The sequence below is a fragment of the Macrobrachium nipponense genome, chromosome 11 (assembly GCF_015104395.2).
Source record: "Macrobrachium nipponense isolate FS-2020 chromosome 11, ASM1510439v2, whole genome shotgun sequence".
NCBI lineage: Eukaryota > Metazoa > Arthropoda > Malacostraca > Decapoda > Palaemonidae > Macrobrachium > Macrobrachium nipponense.
Window position 1 is genome coordinate 49,403,094 of NC_061087.1, and position 18,342 is coordinate 49,421,435.

Sequence of the window (18,342 nt, forward strand, 5' to 3'; positions counted from 1 at the left end):
TGTACAAGGACGGCGGGGAGCATGAGATAGACTAAGTAATTAAACTAGATAGGGGAGCGTAGCTCCGCCGTAAAACTAAATGAAACCGCAAGCAGAAGGAGAACCCGGTTGGTGGGCGGGAGCTCCGCCGGCTTAACGGAACAAAACAACACATAAGATATCAATTAAAATTAGCATAGGTAAAGTAATGGTAATACACTATAAATGCATGCAGCAGAGCTTCTCTCAGTCACCACACCTAAGGTCTGGCGGAGCCAGATAAGCCCGCCGCCGGAGAGGTGGGTAAGGGTGGTGACTCGGGGTGAGAGAGAGAGCTGAGCGGGACCCGAGGGCCTCCGAGCGCTACCGAGCCGGGTGGCCAGCCGAGCCCGATCGCACAGGGAGTCCCCCGTAGAACCGAGGGGGGGGAGCGGTAGAAGTGAGTCGGCCTGGAAAACCCTCTAAAACTCCTGTATCCCCCTTGAGGGGGGGAAGAGGGGAGGGAGCCTGGTGGTTGTCATGACAACCGTGAGCGGGTGGTACTCCCTCTCCCCACCAGGGGAGGAAGGAGCGCGAGGGTGGCCGGGTGGCTCAAGGTGATCGCCTGGCTCGTCGTGAATGTGATAGGACCACGCTTTAAGACAGGCCAGGTAATCTGAGGTAGCCTAGACTACCTCTGACCATCTCTAGCATGCAATAGACCAAAATAACACAGGGAAAAGAAATAAATAAGCAGATAGAGAGAAAGTAAAGTCCTGGAGAAGTTAGGCTAACCTACCTAGAGGGAAAGGTGCCTAACCACTCGGGAGCTGGCCTCTGCCGATACGTGGGAACAGAGGGCGACGGCCAGGATGGCAGGACTAAAAGAGAGGACATACGTCTTAAAATGTAACAGACCTAGACAAAGGGACATGCATGCATGAACACTGAGCTAAGGTTAACGTAGGCTAGAGCTCAACTGAGCTAGAATCCCCGTAATACATAGTACAAAATGAATCTTGCACGACAAATAGAATGTAAAAGTATAAACACTGTAAGGTTTCAGCTGCAACGGTATGGGAGACCGAAGAAGCATGAAATAATGGAACAAGTGGGGCGAGCCGAATGGGACGGCTCTGTAACCATGCCGCGGAGGGCGCCGTTATAAAACCTAAATAAAAACGGTAAAACGGGCCCTGGCTGGCTAAAATTAAATAAAACACCATAGCAGTACTTAACTTAGTTGCGGCGATGGCTTGAAGTTCCATAGCGAAAGATAATCCAAGAAACGTAGCACAAAAAACACAGCAAGAAAAATCATGTGCGTGCAGGATGAAGCTAACGAAAAGGATGGCCGCTAGAGGCGCTCGTGTTGGCGTGGGGAGTGCTAGTAGTAGTAGTTGCTGGTGTGGCCTATGTATCAGCTCTCTCTAGCAGGGGATTTTGTAGAAGGATAGATCTAAATGGTAAGAGACCCGTGGTAGTGGTTTCACTCGCCCCAGAAACCATACCGACACCTGTTTTTTATAAGTTGAGCGAGTCAGAATACTCTGACATCCAATTTTAGTTTTTTCTCTGGTCATGTTAGTAATATTTACCTTAGAAATATGAGCTAAAAGGATATTTCACAAAGCAACACGGGCTGAGCCCAGAAATCAAATATACATGGTAACTTAAATATGGAAAATTGCAATGAAATTTGTTATTCTTACTCTGGGGCCCCTTTTTTAGGGCAAATTGGTTATTGCTGAAAAACTAACAGTAATGATATTACATAGCATTATATCCTTGGTTATACTGTCCATAGATCAGCATTTGGTCCATATCCTGATTCTGTGAATGTTTTGTGGTTTCTATAGAGGGGTCTTATGTTATAATTAACTCATGGGTTGTAAGCGCCATCTCAAATTGTTCTGACTTTTAAATGTCAACTGAACAGGGTATGTATCACTGTAATATAGGAGTTGCACATAGAATCTATGTAGTTAGGTTTTTATGACAGAGCACTATACGTACTTCCTAGAAAACCAACATGTAAGGGGGGACTGGTATTTTCTGTAGAGAAATGCCAGAAAGATCATTTTTGTTTTGTGATTACTTACACATTCCATGGGTTAAGTAACATTCTTATACATATTGAATCTTTTTCTGTCTCTGCAATAAGGGCAGTAATGGCATTGTTACACATTAACATCTTGTGTTTTACAGAAGTACATGCTAATCTGTGAATATTGTGAAGACTGCACTCACTTGACACAGTCCACTTAAAAAATCTATTTTTAACCTTCTGAAAGTTATTCCAAATGTAAAATGAAAGGGCCTCAAGATTATCCAAGCATGAAAAGTATACATATTAAATATCCAGATTCTAGGCACCAAAAATAACATTCTTTATACCATCATAGTGGAGATGAACGAACACCAAGGACAGAAAAATAGGGGTAACACAAAATCAGTTTGATAACAGCAAAATTAGATCCAATCATTCAATAAATGGATTGTTTTGGGATTCAGGAAGCCGACTTTAATTAAAAGAGCAGTGGGAAAAGAGGGACAAGAAGCTGTAAGTTTGTCTGGGATCCAAGATAATGGCAGGTGTGCGGAAGATGGAAGAGTTTGACTAGAAAAGCTTAGGGTTTATAGCTGGCCTTCTTTTCCCTTATGAAGTTAAGCCTCTAACTGGATGGTAAAACTATAGTTGCTTCAAGTGAGAGAGGAAGCAATGCTTATTAATGAAAATAGACATACAGAGTGGCGAATGATACTCGTAACAAGTTTCCTATAATATTTCAAGACAATCACCAGTGACATGACAGAATGTTAACCCTAGATTCAGGGTTTTTTCATGATTTGAGGTTCCAACGAACCCTTTAACTCCTGGAAAGCTAGGTAACTTGAATGTTTCATGTAACTGAATCGATTGCCAACCTTCTGACCCTTTAGATTACTTCAGGCAATACCAGTTGAAAGATAAAGGAGCTAGCACTTTTATATTTGGTGCTTGTGCATGTGTAATGAAATGTGGTAGTATAAGCAACTCCCTTGATAGCAGTACAAATCATGATTTTGCTCTGTTAATCATTATTTGAAAGAATGTGCTAATGACACTTGAAATTCTGCACAATTTACAGTAGTTATGATATTCCATTGTTGATTTGTACAGTACATAATGTAGTAATGGCAATACATAATGCTTATGTATATATTTTTATTGACAAATTTCATTCTTTGCAGAATCAGTTGACCAGAGCAAAATTCACAATAATTGATCCCCTGTTGCCTGGTTCTGGACGTGGAGTAAAGTTTTCTGATGTAGCAGGTGCAAAGGAAGCAAAACAGGAAGTTATGGAGTTTGTTGATTTTTTGAAGAATCCAGAAAAATATAGAGAACTTGGGGCAAAGGTAAGACACTGTTTTATCTTTGAATGGAAAAGTCTTTATGTATGCACACACACTCATTCACTGACATGGGTGAGCTTGCTAGAGCTTGTTTTGTTTCGTGTTTATAAGTTTGATCTTGCACATATCAGGAAGAAATATGTTAGATATATATTAGGATAAATTCTATGGTTTGAAGCTTGTGACTTTATTAGAGAAGAATTATAGTGATATCCTTAAGTAGGGAAAGATTGCTTCACTTAATTTCTGCTTCATTCAGCATAAAACTGAAAATATGGTAATATAAAACAAAGTTTTTTGTGCTAATACATATTATTGATACATATTCTATAGTTTTGTCTGAAGTGTTCTCAGCTTCATTGGTTATATGTTTGTCAAACAGAAGGTAGTTTCTCCACATATTACTCAACATAGATCTACAGGTATGTCTCAGTCGATAGCCTTACTTATCCTGGAAAATGATATGAGGAAATGAGATGTGATGGGCTTTGGGGAGGGCACTCATTATGCGGGCACTCATTATGCAATTAATGAAATAACATTATTTCGTTACAACAACTTGAATGATGTTTGTGCTTAATCATGACGTATTTGCATGTATACTGAATGCATATCTTGTTTGGTTATACTGTACCTATATGATTCAGAGGAATATGAGGGGACTGTAAGGAGTCAGGAACCAATCTGTGATATCTTATAAACTGATGAAATGTAGAGCAAGACACTGGTGTCTGGGAATAACTATTCCTAGCAAGAAAGAAAGCACACTCACCATCAACGTGAGAAACATTATCATCAGCATTCCCTTTAGTAGTATGTTGTTATGCAAAGGGTTTGTCTGTATACTATATACTATGTAAATATATTATATATATATATATATATATATATATATATATATATATATATATATATATATATATATATATATATATATATATATATATATTTCTGGGCTTGACCTGTGTCGGCCTGTGAAATGGTTCCTTTGATACTATTTCTGAGGAATAAATATTGCTATTCATCCTAGAGAAAAAAGAAACAATATAATGCCAAGATAAATGGCTCGCTCACTTCTTATAGAAGTGTCGGTATAGTAAGGAGCGAGTGGAATCACTACCAGAGGTCCCTTGCCATTTAGCTTCTTCCTTCGACAAAACCCCGAACTACGGAGGAGCCGTGCTACAGCTCCCGGTCTACTACTACCGTGAGCGCCTCCGACGCCTGAGACGTCATTCCTTCGATAGCACGCGTTACAACCACACGTTAGAATTTTTCTGTGCTGTGTATCGCTCGATTTTGGATTATCTTTTATTCTCAAGATGTCTTCAGCTTCTGCTTCTAAGTTAAGTACTGTTTGGGGTTACTGATCTCATTTTATGATGATCTTCGTGTTATATACATATTCGAAGCCTTATCGGCCGGTATGCCCCTTGACCGCATGGCGGTACGGGTTCTCTCTTTCGGTCTTCCATACCGTTAGGGATTTCCCTTTTCTCAGTACTTTAGATATGGTTACTTATACATAGTCTCTATATCTTTCATACAGTTAGTTTTTTAGTTAGGCCTCCACGGGGCACGCTCCGACCGCACGTTTCAGACCTTAAGTCTAGCTACGCCTTACATTGTTAGGAGTTTTATCAGTCACGATTTTGAGAGTCTTATCATCTTAATTATTCTGATGTTCTCTCTTACCTTCTCTAGTTCCTGATTACCATTAATAATATTATAGGTACTAGGTTAGCTAACATACACCATGCTTCGGTATGGCGATTAGCTTCCCTGTTATCACTTATTTTACCGTTAAGTAGGCTTTCATACCCCAATTGTCGATTGGTGATTAGCCTGCCCCCCCCGTTTTCTTGAACTAGAGGTTAGATTAGGCTAACACCCCTTTCTTCGGATCGGCGATTAGCCTATTTTTCTGTTTGCTTAGCTTCGTGTTCCCCGTGTTAGCCTAGCTTTAAGATATCGCTTTAATTTTATTATTTGATTGATTATTATAAGTAATCCTATATATATCAGTGATATTGATGTTGTTCCGACGGTTCTTCCCCACCTCGTGTCTTCACCTGGCTGGGAAGACCACCGGTTGATCGCGGTGAGCCACCCGGTTACGGGGTCCCCCTCCCATCCCCCCTTTCCCCCCCTCCATACATTGCCATCCACGTCGATGGGTGATGACTCGTTTCTCACAGCTAGCGTCCGAGTCTGCATGAGAGGGGGTGACTCACGGGACTGGTGGGGATCTCCCCTCCCCTACTGGTGTTCTCATTCGTCATGTGCCTCGGGGGCTCGGGACCTCCTCCCCCCTTCTTCTCCGTCCTTAACTGGCCGCTCAGGAGGAGGGCTCCCCTACCCCACGTTCTTCCCTACCCTTTCCCCCCCAGTTCAGTCCGGCAGGTGTCTATCCGCCGCTACCGAACATAGAGAGGGGGGAAGGGAACCACTGGGGTTCCTATCCACTTAGGATAGTTCACACGAGCACTTACTGATATAATGGGTTTTTATTTTGTTTTTATTTTGTTTTATTTAATGTTTAGAATCTTTTGCGTTACTCCGGGGGTTTTTTTATTTCCGCCTCTTGTACTATCCCTTGCTTCGTTAGAAGTTTGACATTGCTCACTCAATATTAATTAACTCCGGGCCATACGGAGAACTCCGGGCCCTACGGAGTTTATTTTTAATCATATAACAAGTGAGCTTAGGCGGAGGCAGAGACTTTCTTCCCCCCTCGTAACTTTTCTACGTAATATTCATACGTAGATCTCTATCCATCGGTCCTACTCCGGCACCCACGGATATTTTGCATATTATACCACCGGAGGTTGTCATTGGTACTCATGTATCCTTTGACTTACAGATGTTGTGCCAGAGATTGGGTGCAATGCCATCCTCCAAGACCCGTGCAGCCATATAGTATGCCGTTCTCATGCAGGATGTGCAGTGAAAGTGGAGGATTTTATCGTTTGGCATCATGAAGCTTGCCAAACCTGCTACTTGCTAGTAGGAGATGCCTCACTAGGTAGTAAGTTTCTTATCACTTTCTTTCATTTCATTGTTCATTCCCGGTCAACCTGGAATACTTGTTATTATTATATACCTTTCACATATGAGACACATATTCATATAATCTCAACACAACAGACATTCCTCCCCTATCCTCTCCCTAACTCTAGACCCTTTTTTACAGGGTTCTGATGAAGAAAAGAAGAAAGCTTTGTCGACTCTCAAAGCTTGGGTAGGGGGTTTTGGCCGGAATTCGAAGGGCCGCCCCTACATTCTTACCCAGGATATGGCGGACCTAGTATTCCCAGGAGCCAAGAAAGGATCAGTGGTGGACCCGATAGCGGCCGCCCCTTTACTGGCCGACCTTCAAGTCATGATCTCCCTTCAGGATGGGGATTTCCCAGAGGACGTTGCAGAAGACGTTGCGGCAATGAACCTCGACGTCAAACCCATGGCTATTGACTCCATGGGTACAGGTAAGGGTGTAGTAGGGGCAGCTTCTGTGGGTTCTCAGGGCCCTTTCCTGAATTCCCTTTCTCCATCACCTTCTACTGATCCTTCTACTTCCACTTCTTTCCGGGGCTTCACTGAAGAGCAGCGGTCTGTCCGTCCTAAGGCTACTTCAGTGATCCCCAAGGCTAAGATGACTGAGGAGAAACTTAAAAAGTCTCTCCCCAAGAAATCGGTCATCTTGACAGACACTGTAACTCCGGCTCACCACCCCGGATCAGTTAGGTCAAGGGAGGCCTCTTCGTCTGCGTCGAGGTCCCCCAAACATAGATCACGTAAGGATCGGGGTCAAGTCCCTCTTTTTGATCCCGAATCCTTTTCGACTAATATTCTGGAGCAGGTGGGAGTGATCGTAGGGGCCTTGGTTGACAACAAGGTCGGCTCGGTGCTCTCCCAGCTCTCCAGTTCTGTTACGTCTTCCGGCCAGTCGATCCAATCGCTGGCAGAACGGCTGGCTGCTCAGGAGAATGCCATCGCCGGGATTCAAACCTCGATCGCGGCAGGTTCCCCCCTAACTGTGCCACCTTCTCCTCTTCCAATGCCAGATTCCAGCCAACTGCCGGAATTCAAGGCGGCCAACCCTTGGAGGATTGCTTCATATGCCCCGTTTGTCACCGAATGTTGACCATCGAAGGCATAGGAACTCGAAGGCGTGAGGACTTCGAGTTCCACCCCAGGGACCTTCAACCACCATTCATTGGCTATGTCCGACTAACGGAAGCAGCGATGATGAGAGAGGACAAGGTTCCCAAGGAAACAGTGATCCTTCCGAGGGAACAGGCACAGCAGACTCTAATGAGAAGTCTGGAGGAATGGGGGTGTGAAAACACCGGCATTACTGCCTTTAGAAGTCCTTTCACCATTTTTACTCCGGTGGAAGGGACTCCGCTACCACTGACCCTTAAGGTAGTGGAAGCAACCTTTCAGGCCGCCCTGAAAGACGAGCCCCTGCCTCAACTACGAGAGACGGAACCCACCTCTCTCTTAGTCCCAGGCTCCGAGACGTACTTCGAGGGGGCAGTTCCTACTTTCTCAGTAGGAAAACTAAAGGCTGACTGTGCCACCTCTCTCTTTAGTGAGAGATCCCCAGGTTGTCGGACTCCCTCATCCAGAATGGAGTACGACGCCCGGACTAGCTCGCGAGATCCCTTTCCTCCATGACTATGGCGGAGATGACGACTCTTGTATACCAACAAGAGCCGTTGTTTAAAGTTTTGGCTAAAGGTCTGCTGCACACCATGCAGTGTGACCTTTTACGACTTCCTCATAAACCAGGAGGAAGGTTGTAGGAAGCACGTTCTGGCTGGCGAAAGCTACTATCCGCCATGAACCGAATAAACTGATTGCTTCCTCATTTGGGGAACGGACCTCTTTCCAGCACCAGTAGTAGCAGAAGTCCTTCATGAGGCTTCTAAGGTTAACCAGTGCCTCAAAGTCAGATGGGGACTGGTAGCAAAGCGGAGGCAGGAATCTTCTGGTCCTAACCCAAGGAACAAGAAGAAACCAAGGAAGTTCTCTCCCTTCCAGCCTTCTCAGCAGACGTTGGTTCAGGTAGTCCCAGCATCACAAGGGCAACCATCGTCGAAGGGTCAACAACAATACCTTGTTCTGACCCCTCAGTCCCAGCAATCTCAACCCTCTACTTCCTTTGCTGTCTCGCCAGCCTACAATTCCAACTATGAAAGCCAGAACTTTCAGGCTTTCAATAGGTTTGCGAGAGGTAGCAGGGCAAGAGGTGCCTCTCGATTCAGAGGATCCGGCAGGGCTGCTAACAGAGGAAGAGGTTTCCGAGGAGCAAGAGGTGGCCGCCCCTCGGCAAACCAGCAGTGAGAGTCCCAAGGTAGGAGGGAGGCTGTACCTCTTCCGCCAGCGGTGGGGGTTCAGCCCTTGGGCTCAAAGTATAGTAACAAAAGGACTAGGTTGGAGTTGGCTAGAGGGCCCTCCTCCAACCAACAGATTCTATCAAGCACCAACAACGGAATTGGTAGAATATACCTTAGACCTCCTCCTCAAAGGAGTAGTCTCAAGAGTCAACAATTTAAAATTTCAAGGACGCTTGTTCAGCGTGCCAAAGAAAGACTCTGTAAACCGAAGAATCATCTTAGACTTGTCCCATCTGAACTTATTCATTCATTGCGACAAGTTCAGGATGCTGACGGACCTTACTTCCCCGTGGGGCCGTCACAACCTCTATAGATCTTACAGATGCCTACTATCATGTTCCCATAGCCAGACACTTCCGTCCTTTCCTAGGCTTCAAACTAGGCAACAGATCCTACTCCTTCAAGGTAATGCCATTCGGGCTCAACATAGCCCCCAGGATCTTCACCAAATTGGCGGAAGCAGTAGTGCAAGAGCTAAGGAAACAGGGAATAATGTTAGTGGCTTATCTGGACGATTGGCTTATTTGGGCAAAGAACCCCAAAAGAATGCAAAGAAGCAACGGTCAAAGTGATCAAATTCCTGGAACATTTAGTTTTCAAATAAACAAAACCAAGTCCAGACTAACACCGGAATCTCGATTCCAGTGGTTAGGCCTTCAGTGGGACTTACAATCGCGCACACTATCAATTCCGTCGTTGAAAAGGAAAGAAATTGCAAGAGCTACAAAACAATTTCTCAAACGACAACAAACATCCCGGAGGTGCCAGGAGAGGATCCTGGGCTCACTCCAGTTTGCATCAGTCACAGACGTTCTGCTCAGAGCCAAACTCCAAGATATAAAAACAGAGTATGGCGCTCAAGAGCGAATTGCAGATTACGGGACAAACTAGCCTCTATCCCAGCGATCTTACGGAAACGTCTCCGCCCCCTGGACGGAGACAAAGAATCTTTCAAAAGCAATTCCTCTACAGTTTCCCCCTCCATCATTAGTGATCCACACAGACGCCTCACTAACAGGGTGGGGAGGATACTCCCTGTACGAAAAGTTCAAGGAACTTGGTCGTTAACATTCCGCCAGCTACATATCAATGTACTGGAGGCCATGGCAGTATTCCTCACACTTGAATGGAAACTATCCGTCCGCCCAAGAACTCACATTTCAAATTAGTTCTGGACAGTGCAGTAGTAGTACACTGCATCAACAGGGGCGGATTCAAGTCAAGCCACTTGAACCATGTCATGATAGCCATCTTTTCTCTGGCAAACAAAAACAAATGGCACCTGTCAGCCACTCACCTGGCAGGAGTCAAGAACGTAGTAGCAGACGCTCTATCGCGCTCCGCTCCGTTTGGAATCGGAGTGGACACTGGACAGGAGTTCATTCAATTGGATCAGTCTACAAGTCCCCGGACTCCAAGTAGACCTCTTCGCCACGGAGTCAAACCACAAACTCCCTTGTTACGTGGCACCCAACCTCGATCCTCTAGCTTTACGCTACGGATGCAGTGATCCTCGATTGGAACGAATGGAAGAATATTTACTTCCCTCCTCCGGTGAACCTTCTCATGAAAGTTTTAGACAAACTCAGGACATTCAAAGGCCAAGTAGCTCTAGTAGCTCCCAACTGGCCCAGAGCAATTGGTTCCCTCTACTCCTAGAGTTGAGACTCCGACCACTACGGATTCCCAACCCAAAACTAACCCAGTTAGTGCAAACTCAGACTGTGTCCGCTTCCTCAAGAATTCAGAAAACCCTAACTTTATGGATTTTCTGAAATTCGCAGCCATGAGAATGCAGAAATTGATCCCAGAATATCTCATTCTTGGAATCAGATAAAAGAAGAATCTACTCCTCCGGCAATATGATTCATCTGTCAAGAAACTAGCAGAGTTCCTTAAGTTGTCAAAATTCTCAAGTCATGACAACGAACCTAGCCATAACTTTCTTCAGATCATTGTTTGAGAAAGGTTTAGCTGCAAGCACTATCACTACGACCAAACTCAGCTCTTAAAAAGATCTTCCAATTTGGTTTTAGCATAGATCTTACGGATTCGTACTTTACGTCCATACCAAAAGCTTGTGCTAGATTATGGACCAATCAAACGAGACTAAATCAGTCTCTTGGTTCCTAAATGATGTCCTCAAACTGGCCTCGGACATTAACAATGACTCTTGCAATTATATATCCCTCCTGAGGAAAACCCTATTCTTATTAAGTTTAGCCTCCGGAGCTAGAATATCAGAACTGTCAGCCTTATCAAGGGAACCAGGCCACATTGAGTTCCTCCCCTCAGGGAAGTCATCTTATCCCCAGATCGCCATTTTCTAGCCAAAAATGAAAGACCCCACAGGACAGATGGTCCTCGTGGAAAATCCTACCACTACCTCAAGACATTTCCCTTTGTCCTGTCAACTCATTAAGAGCCTACCTAAGCAGAACAACTCTGAAATCTTCAGGCCCATTGTTCATTAGGAAGGAAGGTGGTACATTATCCCTAAAAGGGATCAGGCAACAAATTTTATACTTCATTAAACAGGCCAATCCAGAGTCCTTTCCTCGGGCCCCACGATGTTAGGGCGGTGGCCACATCTATTAATTATTTCCAAACACATGAATTTTTGACGATCTTAAGAAGTATACAGGCTGGAAAATCTCCGACAGTTTTCAAACGGCCACTACCAAAACTAAAACCCTTAGAAAGCCCTCAAATTTCCAGCAGTGGCAGCTGGAAACACAGTTTCTCCTGATTCTTAATTTTTACTATAACTTCTTGTAGCCTTCCCTTCTACCTGCCCCATTGCACCCTTACTTAGTTTAGTCGCCTCCATGTATTGGGTTACCTTGAGTTTTGCTTTGTTCATCATTCTAATTGGATTCAGTTCCATTCTTTTGTATATATCAACTTATAATCCTGTCTTTGCCTAACCTGTATTTTATTGTTTGTTGTTAGGCTAACTAATTTTAAAGTTATAACCCGTGTTTTAGGGCTTATACTTCCCTTTGGGTAAGACTGTAATTTTAGTTGATTATTATACTATTAACCTTACAAGTGTTTAACTTTACCTTCTTGAAATTTATCTGTACTGTTCCTCAAGCTTGGTGTTTAGCATTCTCTGGTACTATTTCACAGGCCGACACAGGTCAAGCCCAGAAAAGGGATTTTGACGAAGGAAAAATCTATTTCTGGGCAACGACCTGTGTCGCCCTGTGAAACCCCACCCTGTAGTTAGATTATCCTCACCCAGCTTACCCCAAGCTTGGAGGCTATCTTCAGGAATGACGTCTCAGGCGTCGGAGGCGCTCACGGTAGTAGTAGACCGGAGCTGTAGCACGGCTTCCTCCGTAGTTCGGGGTTTTGTCGAAGGAAGAAGCTAAATGGCAGGGACCTCTGGTAGTGATTCCACTCGCTCCTTACTATACCGACACTTCTATAAGAAGTGAGCGAGCCATTTATCTTGGGATTATATTGTTTCTTTTTTCTCTAGGATGAATAGCAATATTTATTCCTCAGAAATAGTATCAAAGGAACCATTTCACAGGGCGACACAGGTCGTTGCCCAGAAATAGATTTTTCCTTCGTCAAAATCCCTATATATGCATACATATATATATATATATATATATATATATATATATATATATATATATATATATATATATATATATTATACATATACACACACACACACCCACACACACACATATATATATATATATATATATATATATTATATATATATATATATATATATACACTACATATATATATATATATATATATATATATATTATATATATATATATATATACATATATATATATATATATATATATATATATCTATATATATATATATATATATATACCCATATATACATATATATACATATATATATATATATATATATATATATATATATATGTATGTATGTATATTATTTATTATATATATATATATATATATATATATATATATATATATATATATATATATATATATATATATATATATATATACATACGTATATAATATATATTATATATATATATATATTATATCTATATATATATATCTATATATATATATATATATATATATATATATATATATATATATATATATATATATATATATATATATACATATATATATATATATATATATATATATCTATATACTATATATATATATATATATATATATATATACAGGCAGTCCCTGGGTTACGACGGTGTCGGCTTAAGACGTTCCGAGGTTACGACGTTCCGAGGTTACGATGCTTGTCAATAGACGTTATATCCAGGGTTACGACGCCTACAACGCTCATCTGGGAGATGAAATATGAAACCAAAAATGCAAAATAATCAATATTTGAAGGTTTGTTCATGAAACTTACCTGTCAGATATATATATAGCTGTATTCTCTGAAGTCCAACAGAATTTCGAAAAACTTACGACACACGTGGTGGGAGTAGGGTGGTTAGTACCCATTCCCACCGCTGGGAGGCGGGTATCAGGAACCATTCCCATTTTCTATCAGATTTTCTCTGTCGCTGGTGTTGTAAACAACTGTTTACAGCACCTCCGCCTCAGGATTTTGGAAAACTGCTATTGCTATTTGAGTATCGTCTTGACTTTTGGTTTTTTGACATTGGATCGGTAGCTAGGCACACGTTGATTGTGGATTGTTTTAGATTTTGGCTTGGTTTTTTCCTTTAATAAGATGTCTGGGTCTAGTTCGGCTAGCGCCAGGGTGTGTATGAAGGATGAATGTAAGGTGAGGCTACTGAAGGCTTCGGTGGACCCTCACACAGTATGCAAGAGTTGCTTGGACAAATGTGTGCATATGATTTTTGCTGCATAGAGTGCGAAAGCTTGAGTGACTCACAATGGAAGGTGTATGAATCCTACGTTCAAAAGTTGGAGCGTGATAGGATCAGGAGGTCTTCCTCCAGGAGTAAGTCGGATAGCAGACAGGGTATTAATGTTTCTCCTTCTAACCCTCCTGTAGAGTTTGCAACTCCTAACCCCGTAGTGTTTCCTTCGGGCCCTCAAGTGGTGTCTGCGGAGGGTAATGCCCTTTCTGTTATTCTGGATTTGTTAAAGAACCTAGAATCCTAAGTGCTTGCCTTAGAAAAGAGGCAAAGTGAAGTGAAGCGCAGTGATAGTGCCCCTAGTGAAGTGGAGGGGGCGTCAGATCGGCCCTATAGCGCCTCTAGGCTGGGACCTCTGCCGGACTCCCAGGACTCAGGGAGAGGGCATGTTGAAGGCCGAAGGAGGGTTACAGGGATCCCCCACCGATTTGACGTCCCTTCAGCAGTTCCTGTAGACGCTTCCCAGGCTGCTAAGGAGCGTGCGCATGCACGTCTCCTTAAGGATTGTTTTTCTTATTCCAACGCGTCCTCCCCGCGCAAGGGGTGGGAATCTCGTTCGGATTCGCGGCCTCTGAAGAGGACCTTCCAAGATCAGGACGCTTCACGTTAAGTTCCGTCTGATTTGCGATCTTCTCCGGAAAGCTTCGCTGCTTTTCCGCCTCAGAAGAAGCCTAGGACATCATCCGACGATGATGCCTTCGAGCGCCCCAGTCGCTCTAGATCCAGGGCAGTCCCTGTGAGAAGGAAGAAGGCGTCCCCTCGCCCCTCGCCTTCTCACAGGCACAGCTCTTCTCCTAAGAAGGAGACTTCTCAGACGGATATCATCCTCTCTATGCAGCGACAACTTGCTGCTTTGCTTAAGCAGAAGGAGGCAGTTCCTCGACGTAGGAAGGATGACAGACTGCCGATTAAGAGGACCAGGCAGTCTCCCTCGCCTTCTCCTCGTTCTTCCCCGTCGCCTGGTTTGTCGCCCTCTAGACTTCGTTCTACTCCCCAGTGCTCTTCTAGAGGTGACGGGGCAAGGATTGCTTTCCTGCTCCTTTGGACGCTCCCCCTCTCTTCTCTGCGGGACGATCGGTATTCCGATCTCGACGCTTTTGGTGATAAGGACGTTGCACCTGTTGGTCAGGCTTCAGTGCCTGCTGTTCCGTGCAGTAAGGAATGTGCGTCTTGTCTTTCTGCTGCGCTTCGAACTGCTCATTTCGACGCCCAACGTGACGTTTGTTTTGACGCTCGTCAAGATGCGGGGCCGGACGCTTCGCTAGACGCTAGGAGGGATGCTCGTAGGGACGCTTCGCTGGACGCTCATAGGGACGCTTCACTGGACGCTCGTAAGGACGCTCATATGGACGCTGACATGGAGGTTCGTAGACGCTCGGACGCTTTTCCCAATGCTACTTTTGACGCTTCTCTGCATCGAGCAACACCGCGTTCTCCACAGACTTTAGTTGCTGATCCTGCTGCAGTGAAAGATTCTGTATCTGGTGTGCTCCCCTCTTCTTCTCGACATCGTTCTGCAATGAGACTCGGGTCTAAAGGTCTTTTGCCCCTTCCTTCGGTGGTGCATTCTGGTAAGGAAGAAGGGGAGTTAAGCTGTTCTTCTGAAGATGTTGATGAAGAACAACCTTCGACGTCTGCTTCATCGGACTACCAAGTCCTGGCTCGCCTTCCCCGTGACTCGTTCGGCGATACCTTCTTACCCTCTGCTCCTCCTTCTCCTCCCTCGCAATTTTCATCTTCGAAAGCTAGCAAGACGTCTGGATTTGTCAAGATGAAGACATCGCTAATACCAAGAGAGCTTTCCGTAAGGTCAACACCTGGATGGATTCAAGGAAAGCGCAAGGGAGGACCTCCTTCGCCCTGCCTCCGTCTAGACTTAGCGGTAAGGCGGGGATGTGGTACGAAACAGGTGAAGAAGTGGGCCTGAAGGTACCTGCATCGGCTCAAGGTGATTTTGCCAGCATTGTGGATGCTCCTAGAAGATCACTCCTTGCTTCGGCAAAAGTGTCATGGACGACTTCGGAGCTGGACCATCATTTGAAGGGCCTCTTCCGTTCCTTGGAAGTCTTCAACTTCTTAGACTGGTGTTTGGGCGTGCTCGACAACCAGTCTCGTAAACCAGATTCTATTAGCCTCGGGGAGCTGTCCAGTGTATTGTCATGCATGGACAAGGCTGTCAGAGATGGCTCGGAGGAGTTAGCCTTGCATTTTTGCGCAGGTGTGTTGAAAAAGAGAGCGCTATTTTGCAACTTTTCAGCTAAATCTCTCTCCCCCTCGCAGAAGGCAGAGCTTTTGTTTGCTCCCTTTTCGAGCCATCTCTTCCCCCAGGCTATGGTAAAGGATCTGGCGGTCAGTCTACAAGAAAAGGCCACGCAAGATCTTTTGGCACAGTCGTCACGACGCTCTACTGGCCCTTCCACGTCTTCAGCAAGTCAGTCTCTTAAAAGGCAGAAGCCCTTTCGTGGAGGAACATCAGCTAGATCTTCCCCCCGAGGAAGAAGCCTTCCTAGAGGAAGAGCCCCTGCTAAGTCTAGGGGCAAGAAATGAGAGATCCGTCCTTCAGTCGCCGGTAGGAGCCAGGCTACGGTGGTTTGTGGAAGCCTGGAGAGAGAGAGAGGCGGACAACTGGTCTCTCAACATCCTAGAGAAAGGATACAAAATCCCTTTCGTAAAGCCGCCCCCGCTATGTACAACTCCCAGGGACTTGTCCCCGTCGTATCGTCAGGAGAAACGAAAGATACTTTTCTATCTACTCGAGCAGATGCTCGAGAAGGGAGCAGTGGAACAGGTCTTAGACCTGGAATCACCAGGATTTTACAACAGATTGTTCCTGGTTCCAAAACAGTAGGGAGGTTGGTGGCCAGTATTGGATGTAAGTCGTCTGAGCCTCTTTGTAGAGAAGCAGAGGTTCAAGATGGAGACACCTCAGTCAGTTCTTGGGGCCTTAAGACCTGGAGATTGGATGGTATCACTTGACCTTCAGGACGCTTATTTCCACATCCCGATACATCCCCAATCAATGAAGTACCTTCGTTTCGTCCTGAAAGGGAAGGTATTTCAGTTCAGGGCTTTGTTTCGGACTGAGTACGGCCCCGTTTGTGTTCACCGTCTTGATGAAGAATGTGGCGAGGTGGCTCCATCTCAACAACATCAGGATCTCTCTCTATCTGGATGACTGGCTCATACGAGCTTCTTCGCAGACCCGGTGCCTGGAGGACCTGCAAACGACTTTGACCTTAGCTACGTGCCTGGGACTTCTGGTGAACTTCAAAAAGTCACATGTGACCCTAACACAGTCCATCGTGTATCTGGGGATTCAGATGGATTCAGTGGCTTTTCGAGCTTTTCCGTCCCAGGAACGTCAGCAACAAGGCTTAGAGAAAGTATCAGCCTTTCTAAGGAAGGATTCATGCTCAGTGAGGGAATGGATGAGTTTGCTTGGGACCATTTCCTCGCTGGACAAGTTTGTTCTTCCTGTCGGACAGCTGGACAGACAAGAACAACCTCGACATGATTTTGACCATCTCAGAAGAGGTAAAGAGCCATCTAAGATGGTGGCTCGATCCGTTGAAGCTGTCAGAGGGATGTCCCTCAAGCTTCGGAACCCCGACCTAGTGTTGTTCTCCGACGCGTCATCCACGGGATGGGGAGCAACACTAGGGGGGGAGGAAGTGTCAGGCACCTGGAGAGGGGAACAGGTAGCCTGGCATATCAACATCAAAGAGCTGGCAGCGATCCAGCTGGTGCTCCAGTTCTTTCAAGACAAAGTCTCCTGTCGCGTAGTCCAGGTCAACTCGGACAATACCACAGCCCTGGCATACTTGAATAAGCAAGGAGGAACGCGCACTCGCTCCCTGTTCGCTCTAGCGAAAGAGATTCTCTTATGGGCGAAAGCAAGAGAAGTCACGATCCTAACAAGGTTCATCGCTGGAGTGGAGAACGTTCGTGCGGATCTCCTCAGTCGACAAGGACAACTGCTGCCGACAGAGTGGACCCTCCATCAGGAGGTATGCCAGGAGCTGTGGGGTCTTTGGGGGTGTCCTCTAGTGGACATTTTTGCGACATTGAGGACAACGAGACTTCCTCACTATTGCTCCCCGGTTCTGGATCCGGGAGCAGTAGCAGTAGACTCCCTGCTTTGGGATTGGACGGGCCTGGACCTCTACGCATTTCCCCCGTTCAAGATACTGGGAGAAGTGCTGAGAAAATTTGCAGCTTCAGAAGGGACGAGGTTGACGCTAATCGCCCCCTTTTGGCCCGCAGCAGACTGGTTCACAGAGGTAATGTCCTTCCTGGTAGACTTTCCGAGATCGCTTCTGTCGAGGAGAGATCTACTCAAACAGCCCCACTTCGAGAGGTACCACAAAAACCTCTCCGCTCTGAGTCTGACTGCATTCAGACTATCCAGAAGCTGGTCAGAGTGAGAGGTTTTTCAAAACCTGTGGCTAAAGCTATTGCCACCGCAAGGAGGCCTTCATCAATCGCTGTGTACCAATCAAAGTGGGCAGCTTTTAGGAGCTGGTGTAAGAAGAAGGGCGTTTCCTCTACCACGACCTCTGTGAGGCAGATCGCCGACTTTCTCCTTTATCTCAGACGAGATTTGAAGTTAGCAGTGTCGACAATTAAGGGCTACAGAAGTGTTTTATCTGTAGTCTTTCGCCATAGAGGACTAGATCTAGTGAATAACAAAGATCTTCACAATCTAT

The 18,342-nt window shown here is 45.0% G+C and overlaps 1 protein-coding gene across 1 annotated transcript in view; it reads left to right on the forward strand.

Annotated features, from left to right (window-relative positions):
- LOC135205772 (paraplegin-like) overlaps positions 1-18,342 on the forward strand; it is a gene marked incomplete in the record, with an annotated part of 592,202 nt that overhangs the window by 253,571 nt on the left and 320,289 nt on the right. Inside the window, 1 exon segment of the mRNA XM_064236914.1 lies at positions 3,193-3,360. Within this exon segment, the coding sequence (XP_064092984.1) occupies positions 3,193-3,360 (168 nt within the window).